General features: G+C 36.7%; 2 protein-coding genes across 11 annotated transcripts in view; both read right to left on the bottom strand.

The window, feature by feature from the left end:
* The window catches only part of ANGPT1 (angiopoietin 1), a 476,344-nt gene that overhangs the window by 342,655 nt on the left and 114,651 nt on the right, over positions 1 to 19,038 (bottom strand). For 7 of the 10 annotated variants that reach the window (XM_079901385.1, XM_079901383.1, XM_079901384.1 and 4 more), the window contains one exon: positions 2,929 to 3,173. In XM_079901385.1, coding sequence (XP_079757511.1) covers positions 2,929 to 3,173 — 245 coding nt within the window. Of the gene's footprint in view, positions 1 to 2,928; positions 3,557 to 19,038 lie in introns of those variants that run through there. The other 3 variants (XR_013824499.1, XM_079901377.1, XM_079901381.1) reach the window with 1 other exon arrangement.
* Positions 11,368 to 15,909, bottom strand: LOC307176248 (spliceosome-associated protein CWC15 homolog). Its single transcript, XM_079902177.1, is given in 3 exon segments — positions 11,368 to 11,842; positions 11,846 to 11,907; positions 12,102 to 15,909. Coding segments are annotated over 3 exon segments (720 nt in total). The 5' UTR covers positions 12,481 to 15,909; the 3' UTR covers positions 11,368 to 11,563.

Below are 19,038 nucleotides of genomic sequence, written 5' to 3'. Positions count from 1 at the left end.
TGGTTTGCTAATAATTCTGAAAAGAGCTATATGGTGGAAGAGAGTCAAACCTAGACATATAGCCCAGGTGTTTCACCCAATAAAAATGTGATTTTTTGAACAATTATGTATATTGCTTTTCCCTATCTGAAAAGTAAGGATAATGCTATAAACCTATCTCACATTGGTGTTAATCGACAAGTTATCATGGAAACCTGATCTCCGAGAATTAAATCCATCGCATCAAGAGACCAGTGCCATAACAGTTCCAGTACTTACAGTGACCAACACATCCTATGCCCTGCTGACCACCTTGCTTATCATCTTATTCAGTTGTAAGACCAGAAAAGTTGAGGAATGAGATTGGAGAGTATAAGTTTCATAAGGTGACTTATAGTGACAGTCAGCGTTTTCTGAAGAATATTTAAAAGAACCCAGTTTACCAAACATCGAGGAAGGTAATAGATTAATATAAATTATCATCGATCTGCTTCTAGCATTGATAATACACATTCAGCATCAAAAAAATTCCTGATAGTGATGATATGAGCTGCATAATAATCATATGCTTTGATTAATTATTTTGTTGAATAAATGGATGAATTATTTACACTTACACTGATAGCCTCAGTTGCTGCAGTGCATTGCTTCTTATCCTAACACAACTACTGGGAATCAAAATAGAAGTAGTACAAATTATAGTATTAAGCATACCAAATGGTTACAATAACAAAGATTTACATTTGAATTATCAAAATAAGTACCTTACATGAAATTTAGAACTTGAAGTATGGAAAACCTCTAATTAAGGGAAATTTATGAAAGCCTTTAGCAAGTTCTTTGCTGAATGCATTTATTTGGTTTCTTGATCCTCCAACCAATCACATTAACAATGACAAAAGACGTGCAAATTTAAACGGACAATAGTCAAGCCAAACTGCTCTGACTCATACCAACAGGGACATTTTCAGCATATATTCGGCTTGATTCATGCTAGCAAGGGTCAATATAACCAAAGAACATTCTCATAATTATGCCTGGCTATAATCTGAAAACTATCTCATAATCATTGACCAAAAACAATGCAAACAAAAATCAAATTTATTTCAAACATTAACATGTGAAGCCTGGGCATGATTTAAACCAGCAGAATCATGTATTTACCCTGCTACTGCTTAATAACTGCACAGCAACAAAAAAAATACGCATTACTATGTTTAAATCACCATTTTGATTGTATATTTTAAGCAAACAAAATATTACATTTTTGGTAGAATAGCTCATTGAAGACAATTTGGAACTAAATTTCCCTCTCCACCTCCCTCAATGAATTCGGACTAATTTATGATTAAATTCTCATTAAAAACTATATGGGCGGTATATTGAGAATAGTAATAAGCTATTCAACCAAATTCACTTGTTCACGACGGAAATAAGTTCTGTGAAAGGAAAAAAAATATATTCTATTATAAACTGCTGCTGTAATTAGTGCCTGAAATTTAAGCTATATTATCAAAGGACTGCAGAATTCTCCTTGCTTGCTATTATTTTGCCTATGTATTTTTTCACCTGTAATCTACAATAGAAAGATTAACTAAAATTCCAGGTTTGGAAACTCTAAAACTACTAAGTTTTAGTTAATTTGTCAAATAAAATAACAGTGATCTTAGTTCAGTCCCTAGTGGACAAAAAGTAAAATAACTATTACTCGGCATGATTCAGCAGGAGATGATCTAAGTGAGCGTGACCACACAGGAACAAAATAGAGCATCTGTCCTTTCCCTATCTTTTATCTTCTTAAAGGGTTTGTTCTGACTAACTTAAAGAAGACTAGACTCCTTGCGTTCCTACCCATACACACCAACTGAATTTTTAGCAAAGATCCCTGGGGGAGAAGCTTTCCACAAATGGGACATTGACATTGCCACCTTTCCAGTGATATATTTGAATACACTTGTTATCTGCTGCTTACCTGTTACACAATTAAACAGAGAGTAAAGAGGGAATGAACTGCAGAAAGTATGTTATTTCTTTATAGGCATATTTTCAACAAAAACTTTTAAATGATTTATACAGAAATAACTAAATAAAATGTTTAAGTTGATTTTTACAAATTGGGATTTAAATGCATACTCAACATTAACATTTATCTGGATACTTAGACTCCCATATTGCACTGTGTTTAACTACAACGTCCTGAGGAAAGAGGTACTTCAGGAACATACCAAAGCCTACATGTTGTGTTCAGCCCAAATCTGCAGGTGCATATCTTCGGGAACAGCCACCACTGGCTCAATTTCTCCTTTCATAGTGGGTAAACAACCTCTTCCTGATGAGTTCACATTAAAATAAATCTTCCTGATTTTTTCTCAAGGACAGAAGAAATATATGACAGAAATCAGTCCTTTACTATACTACTACTTGCTGAAATTGTTACCTTTATATACTTATTCAAGTTCTCCAATCAAATATCATATTTTGTATTTACTCTCATTTCATATTAACTTTACTAGAGGTTGAAAAATAAGTATCTGGTGATGATTTTCTGTCCTAGCTGAAGAAAATTTCTTGGTGTAAAATCGATATGATCCTAAACTAGTATTGTCATTATTACTTTATTTTTTCACTAACTTATTCAATTTTTTAAGTTGGATTTTGATAGAAAACTTAAGCTAAATTTTAAATAAGGGAAAACCAGAAATGTGATAAAATGTGCCAGTATTCGGCATACAAAACGGGGTTCCACCACACCTTCAGAGGCTTGCACAAGCCTAAAAAACGTTTGCTCACCCGTGAAGTCACAGGGAAAGCGCCGTCTTGCATTTGCAAACACTGCCCCCCTGGAGCAAAAGGTAAACACACACATGCTCCCCTAAGGAACTCTAAGTTAGCTGCACTGCAAGAACAGAAAAGGCTCCGTGCATTTAGAAACTGAAAGCAATCACTTACTTTTTGCAGCCACTGAGTATAATTTTCCATCACATGCTCCAGATGTTGAAGTTTCTGGGAAGAGAAATCCTGTTCCACGTGTGGAGCATCTCTCTGCAGAGCGTTTGTGTTGTACTGGTCTGTCGTACTCTCACGACAGTTCCCGTCGTGTTCTGGAAGAATGAAAGTGTAGGCACACTGCCCATGCTGAATCCGATTATATCTTCTCCCACCGTTTTCTGGACTTCGGCGCTGGTTGCTGCACCCTATGTGAGTCAGAATAGCAGCGAGGAAAGCAAAGGAAAGGAAAACTGTCATTGTACTGCCAGCACTCTCTTTCCGTGCCTCTCGCAAAACTTGCTCCTTTCTTCTGACCTTTAAACTAGTTCTTTATTTCAGGTAAAACTGCTTGTTTGTTTGACTTTTTCCCCTCTCAAAGAAAGCTTTTGTAGAAGAATCACAGAAAACTAGCCATCTGTTAGCTTTGTTCTAAAATGTTATTTTTTTAATTTCACTGTAAAGATAGTTTCCTTAGTTAAAACTTGAGATATTTATTGCATAGTAGCTGAGATTTATGGTTTCCTCAGTGTAACCGTTCAGCGTGTAGCCTGCCTGAGTCAGCTGCGTGTACATATTCTAGACCCTTTCCTCTACCCTATCTGCTGCAGATCTGCTATTTTCTCCCAGACCTCAGTGAGTTTTATTAAGGTTGCACATCCAAGCCAAGCTGGAAGCAGGCAGCCTTTCACAAGATGACTTGACAAGAATGCATGAGTGTGCCCCTATGCTAAGAATTGCTGATGGCTTGGAGCGGCTGGATCGTCTTACAAATTGGCTAGATGCGCATGACCTCGATCATGTATGGCCCTCCCGCCCCTTCCGCAGACAACTGCCTTGAGCCTTTAGGATATTCACCGCAAATCAATAGAGCAGTCCACCTTAATACACTTTTGGTGTGCATGCTGACCTACTAAAATCTAGTAAACTAACAGCATGTTTTTAAAGTTCTACTTAATTGGGGAACCCGAAGAAGAAAACTGACATAGTGTCTAGTAAAATTACTTTTTATAGTGAATGATAAATTTCTATAATTATTAATTTAAAAAAAAATTTATTCATTACTCTGGGGAAAAAGATATTAAAACCATTTTTAGAGATGGTATTCTTTCATTGTATTCACTTAGACTTTTACGAAATTATCAGGAAGGGTCAAATTAGCAAAACATTTCATAACATCACTCAAATATAGCATAGGCATATTAAATAGAATAATTTAAGTACTTTCTGAGATATAAATTTTAAATAAAACTGGTCCCCCAATTAGAATGCAGCCCTATGTGTTCTGTGTACATAAACTGAGCAACTTCCTTACAAAAACAGTCTGGTTACAATTTAAGACAGTGGCCTGAGAATTATTAATTCCCGTGGTACATTGTAATCATATATTTCACAAGGCCCTCTTTGGTGTTGCTATGGCTATCTTTAATGCTGGTATGGAAGTTCTACGTAAATTCTCCTGTGGATGTATAGACAAACTATCTGAGAACAAACATATCAGGTGTGCTAATGAGGCAGCAAAGTGCTGTATGGGAGAAATTGCTGTGCTTCTATTAAGTAAAGAAATAAAAATTATCAGAAGGTGATTTCTTAAATGTAGCATGTAAACATTTGAACATAAAGAACAGGTGATAATTATAGAATTAATTTTACAGCACTGAAATCTTTACTAAGTGTGTGTGGAAAACATGAATTATAACCAGGGGCTTTCACCAAGAACTGGGAAGGATTTTGGGGAACGGAGTTTCCCAACTGCAGTCATGGTGTGAAAACGAAGCGACAGATGTTGACTCTCATGTCCTGGAATGGAGGGGCAGGGCAGTGGATGAAGGGCAGTAGGGGTTAGAGACTGGCGTGTGAAGAGAAGTTAGAGGAGAGGGCAAAACAAATTCCAGAAAAAATGTGATTTACTTGGGGGAAAACATTGTGCCAAAACTTATCAGTCCTTTCCACACCAAATAACAAATTTCTGAACTGACAGATATAGAAGCAAGTAATACCAAACATAGCGATAGTCTTTGAACTGCCTTTGTAGCCTCTTCCTGATGTTGCATGTCTCCTTGTTGGCTATGTCACTCACATGCAATAATAAGAATGACACTTATTAAAAGCTTACTATTTTCCAGGCCTATGCTAAACATTCCTTACATACAATCTCATTTAATTATCCCAACAAACCTAAGACATGGATATTACCTTTGACCCTATTTTTATCAATAGGAAAACTGAATCAAAGAAAGGCTAATCGGTCACAAGTCACATAGCTAGCAAGTGATGGTGCCAGTATGTGAACTCTGGCCAACTGATTCCAACTCTATTTTTCTAACCCAACAACAGCCAAAAGGCTTCCAAAAGGGCTCCAGCTGCACTGATTCACAGTCTTAAAGCAGGTTAACTGATTGTACCTAGAAGAAAAAGAACTGATTAAAAGCCATTTTATACAACCAAAGTGATTTAATCCTTTTTCGTACCTAAAAAGCAAACATACAAAGTGACAGGTAACCCACATGAAACTGATTTTTTAAGGGCCCACAAGGACAAAGTGCACTGGCAGAGTACAGATTATCTGAGAACATTTTCCAACATTGCTTGCTTCAAAAATTATCCCTGGAAAGAAAAGAGTCCAAGACCAACACCTGTAAGTGCTTCATGAAGAACTAAATACAGCCAAAAATCGACAGAAGACACACAAGGCAGTAGTGAGATCTCTATTTAAGTGCTCCTGTGTTTTGTAACAGCCACGATTGTTAAAAAATCTGTTCCTCCTTGTGTGTGTGTGTGTGTGTGTGTGTGTGTGTGTGTGTGTGTGTGTGTGTGTGTGTCTGTGTGTATCTACATATGCTTGTTCATTTAAACTTTTCCAATCTGAACAAATGAAAAGAAGGAATGCATAACTTCCTGAGGGGAAAGTAGACAACTAAGAAAGGTAAAAATAAAAATTAAAAAAAGAAAGGAGGGGACAGAGAAACAGTAAGAGAAAGAGAGACAGATTTATTTTCCAGAAAAATAATGAAACAAAAAAACGTAACACTGGAAGTACTGATGTCAATCCAAAAAAAAAAATCTCAAGATCAATTTTAAGCAACTGGAAAACACAGGAACATGCAAAATGGACTTATGTGTTTTGGGACTTCAGCTGAGGAGACACTGGGTGCATTAGAAGATCCTAATGACATACTTTAAAGACCATATGCTTTCAGGGACTAAACCTAACCAGTAGCAATACTGTTGGTTGTTGTTGCTGATTATTCAGAAATGATGCAATTTAGAAGACTTTAGAATTTAAGAAGTAACATGAAAAACAAGCCATATTTTTTTTAATTCCTCTACCATACCTCAAAAAAAGTTAAAAAATGTTCTGAAGAATTAATAATTTTACTCAGTTGAATACTAAGGTAGCTTAATCTTGAAAGTCTTGTATCTTTGTATTTTATTTGCATTATCAGAGCTCTGGAATAAGGAGGTATATACTTTAAGATTCTGATCTCATATCTACAATAGTCCCAGGAAATGTTACGCTCATCCAGAAATTTCCAGTAGGATAGGGAAGACCTCTTGTATGGGAAATTGATGGCCCTAAATCTGTCCTAAGAACAAGTTTTTACTACTTCTTTTGTGAGGCTTTCTTAATTTCTCCAGGCATAATAATTGGCTTTTCTCTGATGCATTTCAATAACCTTCTCTTCTTATCTCCATAATGGCACTTCTCACACTGCTTTCTAATTATTTCTTTTTTGGTCTGTATCCCCTCTAACTGTGAGCTCATAAAGTCATCTCCTCATTTTCATCATTGGTCTCCAGTGCTTACTATGCCCTTTAGTGGAAGGAATGAAAGAATTAAAGAAATGAGTGGGGGCTTCACTGGTGGCCCAGTGGTTGAGAGTCCATCTGCCGATGCAGGGGACACGGGTTCGTGCCCCGGTCCGGGAAGATCCCACGTGCAGTGGAGAGGCTGGGCCCATAAGCCATGGCTGCTGAGCCTGGGCGTCCGGAGCCTGTGCTCCGCAACAGGAGAGGCCACAACAGTGAGAGGCCGCGTACGGCAAAAAAGAAAAAAAAAAAAAAAGAAATGAGTGAATGAGCTAATTAATTACTTAGTATCTAACTACTACATGACTGGCCACATCTGTTGCATTGACTGGATGAGCCTAGAGTCAGGATGAAGCCAAAGTTATTCTAAAGAATGAGTTAGACACAAGAACGTGGTACAATAATAATGCATAACATTTTTTAACCCTTAAAAAATTAATTTCCTCGGGCTTCCCTGGTGGCGCAGTGGTTGAGAGTCCGCCTGCCAATGCAGGGGACACGGGTTCGTGCCCCGGTCTGGGAGGATCCCGCGTGCCGCGGAGCGGCTGGGCCTGTGAGCCGTGGCCGCTGGGCCTGCGCGTCCGGAGCCTGTGCTCCGCAATGGGAGACGCCACAGCGGTGAGAGGCCCGCGTACAGCAAAAGAAAAAAAAAATTAATTTCCTCATTTAATATTTACAGCACCCCCATAATTATGCATTTTATTCCCATTTTGCAGATAAGAAAATTATAGCATATAGAGGTTAACTGCCCAAGACCATGATCTTTTTGTGGCAGAACAGGAATTTGATCCTCAGTCCATCTAACTCTGGAGCCTATATTCACATCCCTATGAACCATAATGCCTCCAACAATACCTGAGTACTAGAAAACAGAGAGAAAACATTTCTTAATTTAGGAGACAGGAATAACATGGCTTCTATAGTTAAGACTGGTCTCCTTCTCTTCCCAACCACAGCCTTCATGGATTCATGTTACGATCTTCCAAAACAGAGCTAATATTAAGCTAGGATGCACCAATATATTTGTCCTATCTGCTAACAAACATCCAATCTGATTGTTCAAGTTATATTTTGGGTCCGTTCTGAATGATCAGTCCTGTGCCATATCACCTGTTATATATCATGATTATCATGTGCTAAAATAAAATTATACAATATAAGAGTTTATTTCTCAAAAACACCATCAGATACTCCTCTAGTATTCATATGACCCCTGTGATGGCAAGGGGTGGGAAAGGTAGAAAGGAGTGGGAAAGCATTCCCCCTCCTTGCATACTAAACACAATGTCATTCAGCACATATCCTATGAATATATTCTTAGAATATATTCTATTTCTAGGAGTACCATATTCTATGGCTCTGCCCTAGCACTTTTAGGGCTCAAGAATATCAGTGGGGCTATGGTACTGGCAGCTATGTCTAAAAGGAGGGCACTTGGCTGAAAACCCTGGAGGGAGAGCCAAGACCCCTTCATGTGACTGTGTAGGCATCAAAAGTATCCACAACAGATGAAAAAACCACAGGGGGCTAACAGAAAAAGAAAAAGAGGGAGGATATCACCTGGTGATTGACAGCACTTTGTAGGGACATGTGAAATATCAGTTGGGAACTCTCAAACCATTTGGGAAGACTTTGCAAAGAGGTGAAAACACTGCAGTGGGTGGGGATGAGGAAGACACTACAGTGGGTGGAGATATATAGGTAGGTGAGGAAATAAAAATTATTATATAAATATTCCCCTGCCTTCTAATGAGAGAAATTCTTGGTAATTAGTGGGTGTGCAGCTTGCTAAGTCAGTTTTTAATTGCAGCTATGCAAGCTGGAAAGAGATGAGACAGAATTAATTGTCTACCTAAGAAAGGAGAGAAGGGATGCAAGGAGAGATCTGGAAATGGAGGACTGGAGCCAAAGAGGTTTAGAGAAGAGTCAAAAGAGAGAGGAAGCTTGTGGCTGTGTGGCTATGAGAAACTGGGAGAGATATATCAAGTACGGAGATCTGGAGCAAAACGGCATTTCCTATGAGGTAAAAATCTCTCATCACTTTCAGTAAAATATATGCTTTTGGGCAAGTGACTTCTTTAGGGCGAGTGAGAAGAATCATTGGTCCTTGCTCCATATACAGAAATGACTAACATCTGGTTTACTTAGACTGTTAATATTGACCCAAAGTCATTTATTTCATGTTGGTCTTTCATACTAGCTTAGAGCCTCCCTAGGGTTTTATCTGTCTTTTTGATCACTCTGTACCCTTTTCCTGGCACATAGGCAGCAACTGATAAATATTTGTGATCCAGCTGACTGTCTGACTGACTCATTCACTTTCATTCTTGATGATGAGATCTGAAGACATAGAAGAATCACTCTCCCTTGGAGGTTTTCCTGTGCTGATCTTGCCTAAGCCCCCAAACCTCACTTTCTGGAGAGCTACATAAGAGACTCAGAGTCCATGGATTCCAAAGCAAATCCCCGGAGTGGCAGTGGAATAATACCTAACACTCCTAGCCACTCATGGACATTGCCATGGTTGAAGAACCATTCAAGAAACACTGCAGAAATACTTTCCAGAGTGAGATTACTTGTTAATTCTACAACAGAGATAACTTCTACAAGTACCCAAGTCAGAAAAGTAAACAAACAGCTGGAGACTGTACCAAGTAGAAATACAGATGCCAAAATTCCCCTCATACCAGAATGGAGAAAGATTTCCATTGAAGATCCAGTAAAATGAGATTTTATTACAGGAAAAAGCATATAAAACACTTTGCATTTACTCTCTCTTTTTTTCCCTACAGAAGTCTTGAATACTAGATGAGAGAAAAACATGAAGGTCTCTCTGTCTTAACTTTTCCAAGTTCAGGAAAAAACGTATTTTAAATGTTCTCAGAAACTAAGAAATAGCACGTATTTGAAAGGAATGGCTGGAATCACCATTTGAAGACTCATGTATATCCAACAGCACTTGGATTGTGGCTAATCCTTGTAGCCAAGGCTGATAAATTCCCTCCATTGAGCGGTGACTTAAACATAGAGGGCTTTGTTATTTTGTATTTGTGATTAGAGAGTTGTGACAACCTCTGCTCCTCAGAGGTAGAGGAAGAAAAAGGATCAATCACTTATTTCAGGGAAATAAGATCCCTGAATTTTTCTAAAATCTATCACTCTTTGATTTTTAGTCTTGCATTCATACTCTGTGTTAATCTAATCTTTTCTGTTTCCTCCCGCCAAATTGGATAAACTCCTCCATAGATGTCAAGGTAGGAGACGGATTGCTTTAGTTTTGTTTGTTTCTTGTTTATGCTAATAAACAAGATTGGATTACAGTGGACAAGACATTTAATTAGTCTAAGCTCAGTGTGCTGATCCATAAAATGAAGATGATAATACAGTACCACTTATATAAGGGAGATGTGAAGATTAAATAAGATAATGGATATAAAGTACTGAGCAAAGTGTCTAGAGCATATCAAGTGCTCTAAATGTTAGTTCTTGTTGTTTGAAAATGTGAGTTCTCTTTCTTGTGTTCAAAAATAGTCCTGCTTTTAAACTTGTTTAATTGAATCTTACGGCCTGACTTCATATCCCCTCATTTCATCTTTTTAATTGTTTAAAATCACTTCTGAACCTCTTAAAAATCAGAATATTTAATTAAGAAGCACATTTTCATATAGGAGGGTGACCATGTTTGCAATGGTAGTTCACATAAACAGCTCTGGTTTCCTTGAGGGCAAGGACTTCAATGTTTTTTCTCACTGCTGCATCACCCACAGCTGCAACAGTTAGTGCCCGACACATAATAGGTGCTCAATAAATATTTGTTGAATGAATGAAACAAGTTGGAAACAATTTAGTAAGAATATACTACTTCACAGAGACACCATTAGGTCAGACTTATAAACCAGTCACATTTGGTAGCATGATAAGAATTTTATTCTCTGGAAACCATGGTAGCAATGTGGACGCCATTTATGGCTTCATCAGCATGACTTGTTATCCAACTCATTTCTGGCCAATTCAACAAGATGACCTTATTTTCAAGAACTTCTTTTATGACTAGACTTGTGGCATATATCACCCCATTCTGTTTCCTGGGATGGTAAGATAAACTAGCAAGTGTTTGCCTCTGATAAAATGAAAGAGAACTGAAACACTCCTCTATTAATCTTACATGAAACATACAGCCTGGCATGACTTGCACAAAAGTAAAGAAAACCTTATTTTATCTATTTTTTTCTCCAATACTAATTTTGCTTCCCCTAAGAATCTAATCAGATTAGGAATTTGGCAATTAAATTAGAAAATAAATTCCAGTGGCATATAAAACATGTGAAAATATTATATAATGGCTTTAACCAGGCTCTTACTTCATAAATTGATAGGCAAAGACATCATTTTTAATGGTAATCTTAAATGAAGCACCCATTAAATCTAAAAAATGTATACCTTATTTTTCACTGAACATGTGTGTTGGTTCTTTCCTCTTTATCTTTCTCTTGTAATTAGTAAAAATCTTTTTTTTTGACACAGATTATTAAAAATATTTATTACAAGCAGATTCCTTTTCCCATATTCAAAAGAAAAACGTATGACTGGAAATACTGAGATGGCAACTGGTGAAACCAATTCCCAGTCCTTATCAAGTTAGGAATCAATAAAGGAAAAGATACTTTGGAACTTAAAATTAGGGAAGCCTATACACAATTTAGATGGGGGGGAAGAGAAAAACAAAAAAACCAAAATAAAGTCATATCGTTTACATTTTACAGCCTTTAATTAAGCACATAAAACTGTACTATTTAATATATTTTTCCATGAACTTTTTGTGAAATTCAGATCGCAGCGTATCATTTACAAATCTTTTGTCTTTCTTCTGATCATCTACACCTTTTGCACAGTTCTTGAAAACAACATCATCATCCCACCTTCTTTTAACTTTGAAGTTGGCCTGAGGCTGGGATGGGCCAGTGAGATTAAGGAGAGGGTTTCTACTCAGAATGTTTTCCATACAAATCCTTTCTTCTTCAGCCTTTTGTTCTTGTTCCTTCCTGGACTGCTCTTCAGCTCTTTCTTTTTAAATTTTTTCCAGCTCCGCAAGAAGAGCTGCAGTATCATCATCATCACTCTTCTCTTCAAAATCTTTTTTTTTTTTTTTTTTTTGTGGTACGCGGGCCTCTCACTGTTGTGGCCTCTCCCATCACGGAGCACAGGCTCCGGACGCGCAGGCTCAGCAGTCATGGCTCACGGGCCCAGCCGCTCCGCGGAATGTGGGATCTTCCCAGACTGGGGCATGAACCCGTGTCCCCTGCATCGGCAGGCGGACTCTCAACCACTGCGCCACCAGGGAAGCCCCCCCTCTTCAAAATCTTCATCTTCCTCATCTGTTAGAGGGTCGCCTGCATTGAGGTTGGCAGCGGGAATCTGGTCCAACCGAGGCTTCTTTGACACTGAAGAGGAGGTTGTATGTTCTCGGGTTGGTCGGTCTCTGTTTTTTTCTCTTGCAGCAGCTCTCTCTCTCTCTTCCAACTCTCTCCTGAAGTCACGGTTCTGAACTTCTTCAGGGGCATCCTGAGTGGTCTGTCTATATTTTATCTTTGTATGAGAGGGTAGGTCTCTGCTTGAATACTGCTTTGAGAGTTGGCTCAAATCACCTTCTCCTTTACCTCTCCCCCCTCTTGCAGGTTCAAAAGTTGGCCTAGCTGCTGTTGTCATCTTAGTCTGCTTTCCTGCTGCTGCTCACTTTTAGTAAAAATCTTTAAAGGGGACAATTGTGGCAAAGAAAGAAAGGCTAGAATAGAAGACAACCATACAAAAATGGAAAAGATTGTCATAGCCATTTCATTCTCTATTGGTAAATGTTCCTTCTACTTGTGATATATACAGATGGACTGTTAGCTCCTGAGGTACCAAACAGCCTGCATGTTTTGCAAAATGTTTCCTGAATCTGTATCACATTCACCTTCACTGTATTTATCAAAACTGCATACATGCCCCTTATACTACTGTTTACCTGTTTCCTTACCTCAAAGTTTAAGCTTTCTATGTATTTTAGATTTACCTTAAACAAGAGTATCTGGGAAAACAAGCATGTGTGCTTTTTCCTAATGTATATTAAAATAAACACTAAATATTAAAATAAGCATCTGTCCATGCAACACGCATCAAATATTTCATATCCCCAGTGGAATTTGTACCACACTTTGGGAAACAAGACTTACTGCTATCAACACCAGAGTCACCCTTTCTTGCAAAATGAATAAAACAGTACCTCCAGTCACTATATCTATGGAAAAGACTATATTGCAGTCCCTCAAGATCAGTTTGCATCATGTCCAGAGTATTTGGGGGATTATTTCCATTCTGTAGTCAAATAAAAAATACAAAAAAAAAAAGCCTTTGAAATAGAGGTTTCTCCACTTACACTGCCAGAGAGCGTATGAAGGACTTCCCTACATCCCAGCCAGGAAGTCACAGCAGAGAACTGGCAGCAGCCCTATTTTGTAAGGCTGTCCACTGACAGAAATGCCCAACTGAAGGCCTGAAATTGAAACTAATGATTGACCAGGAGTTTCAACAGCTTTTCTCTTAATTCTGGCAATGGAAATAATAGTGAAGTTATTCAGTGTTTGAAAAGTAAATCTTCACTGCTTTTCGGTCTTGCATTTAGAAGAGTGTTGAGGAAATAGTAAACAAATTTCTTTTCAATAGTTGCATTCCCCTTGGAGAATTTACATTCCTTCCTAACATACCTCAAAGAGCTATAAAAACACACCAGTTCAAAAGAGGAAAAAGGAGAGTTAATATTTAAAGGAGCAGTTAGGAATCAATTACCCTCAGTTTAATAATAGTTAACATTTATTGAATACCTAAGATATGTCCAGGACTGTGCTAATCATTGTACTTGCATTATCTGTTCTGTTACAATCACAATAACCCAATATGTAGGGAACTTTTATTACCATCATTTTTCAGAGGAAAACAAACAGAAAAGTTTTGGACAGAACTCAAACCCAGGGTTCTCTGACTCCAGAGATGAAGCTTTTAATCATTACATATATATAAACTCTCAGTCAGTTCTCTGAGAACCTCGGTTGAATTCCCAAATTAACTATCCTCCTGATTTTTAACATACATTTCCTTATTTGTTACACCAATAAGAAGCACAGAACTTCATAGCCAATTAGACCAAAGGAAAGTTATAATAGTTGACGATGAAAGCTATCAAGAAAAGTTAACAAATATATTTACTGTATGTCAATCATTTTACATATATTATCAAATTTAACCCTCAAAACAAGCATATAATACCCATTTCACAGATGAAGAAACTGGGGCTTTAGAAAATAAGGAACTTGACCAAAGTTATATACAAGTGGCATTTTAACCAGGCATTCTGACTATGGGGCCCGTTATCTTACCATGCTAAAGGAAATTCTCTAAAATAAGGGAAAAGAATCATTTTCAGGGTATTTATATGGAGGACTTTGACCAGTCCTCATCTTCACTGAGTGAAAAGGACAAGATTAATTCATCATCCTCAAAATTGGATCCTGGGCTGGCAGCATCAGCACCATCTGGGATCTTGTTCATAATGCAAAATGTCAGCTCCTACCCAGAACTACTGAATCAGAAACCTGAGTGTGGGACCCCGCTTCTTTTTAACAAGCCTTGTAGGTAATTCTGATGCTCATAAAGTTTGAGAACCACTGGTTTAAAGCACTACTCCCTTACTCTGGCAGCACCTTAGGATCACTTGAGATCTTTACATAAATTAAGATGCTTGGGCTTGTCCCTAGAGATTCTGATTCAGTTGATCTGGGCGGCAGCATAGACAATGGTATTTTAGAAAATGTTATCAGGTGGTTCTAATGTACAGTGTGGTTGAAAACCAATGGCTTAAAATTGAAAGAGCTAACCAAGAAGAAAGGCTGTGAAAGAGCTGGATTTGTTCTGTACAGAGAAAGAATAAACTTACTTGGATATGCCTAAAAACATTTCTGGAGAGTTCTTGAATTCTAGGATTATAAAACAGTGACCTTATTGCCTTTAAAGTGTTATATATCTAATTTCTGAAGCATTTAAGGACACAAAGATGACCACATATTAAATAAACTGGACCCAAGAGATTAAGCACCTCCATGGTTCATACTGTTTTGTTGTTGTTAAAGTACTTTATCTCCTAAATTTATGTTTTTATAAAGCCTTTAAGGAATAAAATATTTATGTCTCGATCACTTGATGAGCACAATGTTGACTTTCATCTAATAATTTATGATTGCTATTATGATGACATTTTGTCTCTGATCTCATAAAGCGTTCTTATTTGTTCCTCCCAAAATAAGCAGTCAGTGCCTGTGCTGTTATCTCTAACCACTCCAATATCTGATTCACCTGGGATGAATGAATGGGAAAACCGCAGTGACAAGTCATCTTTCCCAAATAAATTACAAAAGCTTTAGAGTTACTAGTCGCAATCCATGATATATAACCTGCATGGACTCTACACCTTCCACAAGGAAACCATGAACTTTGGAAATAACTCTTTTCTTGTATTAAACTGCCACCACATGTCTATAGCAGCACTATTCACAATAGCCAAAAGGTGGAAACAACCTAAATGTCCATCAACAGAAGAACAGATAAACAGACTGTGGTACATCCTTACAATAGAATGTTATTCAGCCACAAAAAGAATGAAGTACTGACACATACAACAACACGGATGAACCCTGAAAACATCATGCTAAGAAGCCAGACAAAAAAGGTCACATTTGGTATGATTCCACTTATATAAAACATCCAGAATAGGTAAATCCACAGTACAGACAGTAAGTAGGTCAGTGGTTTTCCAGGGATTGCAGGTTAAGGGGGAGTAGGGAGTGACTGCTTAATAAGTACAAGGTCTCCTTTCAGGTTGATAAAGTGTTTTGGACTTAGATAGTGGTGATAATCGCACAACATTGTGAATGTACTAAAAGCCACTGAGTTGTATGCTTTAAAACGGTTAATTTTAATGTTATGTGATTTTACCTCAATAGAAGATAATTTTTAAAATGACTGGCACTACTTCTCCAAAAAGCACATTTGGCATCTGTGTTTTCTTTAGATTACCATAAGATGCACGGAAGTAAAACATGCAATTTTTTTTCACTTTCATTTTGAAATAATTATAAATAGGAAACTGCAAAGGTAGTATAAGGAGGACCCATGTAATCTTCATTCAGTTTCCCCACCAGTCGTATCTTACATAATTAATATAATCAGGAATTGGACATTAGTACAATGAGCGTGTATAGTTCTATATCAATTTTTTACTGCAATATTCACTTTATTGTGGTAGTCTGGAATCAAACCTGCAATATCTCCACGGTATGCTCCTATTTCTTTTCTCCAGGTGGGACAAACTCTATGGTTCAATTTACACCATCATCCCGGAGATAGACTTATCTGAAAGCACGTTTTTGCTGGGCTTTTTCTGTTTTATTACATGTATAGACTCATATAACCACCACCACAATCAAGAAACAGAAATATTCCACCACCACAAACATCTCCCTCATGCTATTCCTTTAGAATTGTACTCATATTCCCTCCTCAACACCAACCCTAACCCCTGGAAGCCACTAATCCGTTTTTCCATCTCTATAACTCTGTCATCTCTAGAATGTTATATAAAGGGAATTATGTAGTATGTATCTCTTGAGACTGACTTTTTTCATTCACTGTAATGTCCTTGAGATCCAAGTTGTGTGTGTGCATTCCTTACTATTACTGAGTAACATTCCACGGTATGGATGTACCACAGTTTGTCTAACCATCACCTATCAAGGGACAGTTTGGTTGTTTCTAGTTTGGGGCTATTACAAATAAAGCTTCTATGAACAATTGTGTACAGGTTTTTGTGTAAACATAAATTTCCAATGAATATTTAATAGATGCCCAGGAATACGATTGCTGGATTGTATGGAAAATGTATATGTTTAGAATTTTTTAAGAAACTGCCAAACTGTTGTCAAGTGTCTATACCATTTTATATTCCCACCAGCAATATATGAGAGATACACTTTCTCCACATCCTTGCCAAATGTTGGTTTAGTATTGTTACTATTCCTTATTTCAGCTGTTCTAAGAGGTGTGGAGTAATATCTCATCATTATCTAAATTTGTATTTCCCTAATGGTTAGTAATATTAAATACCTTTTCATGCACTCATTTGCCATAATATACTCTCATCAGTGAAATTTCTCTTCATGTCTTTGCCCATTTTTAATTGGATTATTTGCTTTTTATATTGATTTTTGAAAGTTCTTTATGTATTCTACATGAGTCTTCTGTCAGATATATGGTTTGCAAATATTTTCTCCTAGTCTGTAGCTTGTCTTTTTAATTTTCTTAATAAGGTCTTCATAAAGCAGAAGTTCTAATTTTGATAAAGTCTAATTTATCACTGTTTTATGAATAATACTTTTGGTGTCTTCTTTAAGACATCTTCACCAAGCCCTAGGTACTAAAGATTTTCTGATGTTATCTTCAAAATGTTTATAGTTTTACATTTAAATGTACTAAACATTTTAAGTTAATTTTCATATAACATGTAAGGTTTAAGTTGAAGCATTTTTGTTTGTGGATATCCAACTGCTCCAGCACCATTTATTGAAAAAATTATTCATCTTCCATTGAATTGCTTTTGCACATTTAGAAAAAAAAATCAACTGGCTATATTTGTCTGGGTATATTTCTAAGTTCTTTATTCTATCCAATTGATCTCTGTGCCTCTCCTTTCACCAGTACCACCACAGTCTTGGTTTCTGTAGTATACCATCATTCTTGAACTCAAGTGGAGTGATTCCTACCAATTTATTCTTCTTTTTAAAAACTGTATAAGCTATTCTAGTTCCTTTGCTTTTCCATATAATTTTAGAATAACTTTGTCTATGTCTATAAAAAATCTTGCTGAGATATTTATAGGATCTGCATGTTAATCTGGGGAGAACTGACATATTTACTATGCTTTACACTCATTTTAGATCTTTGATTTCTTTCATCAGTGTTTTGTAGTTTTCAGCATACGAGTACTGCATATTTTATTAAATTTACACCTATTTAATTTTTTGAGTGAATATAAATGGTATTTTTATTTAATTTTGGTTTCTACATCTTCACTGTTAGCATATAGAAACATAACTGATTACTGAATGTTTATTTTATATCCTGCTAACTTCCTGAACTCACTTATTAGCTCTAGAAGTTTTTCGTAGATTCCTTTGATTTTTTTTACATAGACCATCATGTAATCTGCAAATAGGGGCAGTTTATTTCTTCCTTTCTAATTTATATGTCTTTTGTTTCCCTTTCTTGCCTTATTCCCCTGGCTAGAACTTCTCCACAATCTCTTCTACAAAACAGAAGAGCAGGGACACTTCTCAACTCATTCCATGAAACCACTATTACTCTGATACTGAAACAAGACAAAGATAGTACAAAAATTAAAACTCCAGACAAATATCCTTCATGAATATATGAGCAAAAAAATATTAGAAAATAAAATCCAGGAACATATAAAAAGAATTACACTCTATGAACAAGTAGAGTTTATTTCAAAGATACAAGACTGGTTCCATATTTGAAAATCAATCAATATAATCCACTATATTAACAGGCTAAAGAAGAAAAATCACCCAATCACATCAACTGCTACAAAAATAGCATCTGACAAAATGTGACACCCATTCATGGTAAAAACTCTCAGAAAACTAGGAATAGAGGGAATCATCCTCAACTTGATAGTTATGAAATCAATAAACTATAGATCAAATTAGATCAAGGGAGGTGTTATCTATTCCCTGTTATGAATAAGGCACTATTCACTCAAGGGCTGAGGATCCACTATGTCACTATACACATGTTAAAAACCAGTAAATGCAATTACTTAATACATAGTAAAGTCCATTGGATAAAAGTAAGTTTTAAATTCTATGATGAATCCATGAGGATACTGGATGAAAATATATTTCATCCTTTGATTTGGAAAGTCTATCTTAGAAACAAGGTGGGATCCCTGTGTTTTAATCCCCACTCTTTCTTTCACCTATTCATTCAACAAATATCTACTGAGAGTATACTGTATGATAGGCACTGCTCTAGATGTTGTGGGTAGAGTATAAAACAAACAGACCAACTTTCATGATACCACACAGCTTATACTCTGATGAGGGAAGATCAAAAAATCAAACTAAATTATTAATATGTACCACACTGTATATTATATGG

The sequence above is a fragment of the Stenella coeruleoalba genome (genome assembly GCF_951394435.1).
Source record: "Stenella coeruleoalba genome assembly, chromosome: 17".
NCBI classification, from domain to species: Eukaryota; Metazoa; Chordata; class Mammalia; order Artiodactyla; family Delphinidae; genus Stenella; species Stenella coeruleoalba.
This window is presented reverse-complemented; position numbering and strand designations above follow the sequence as displayed.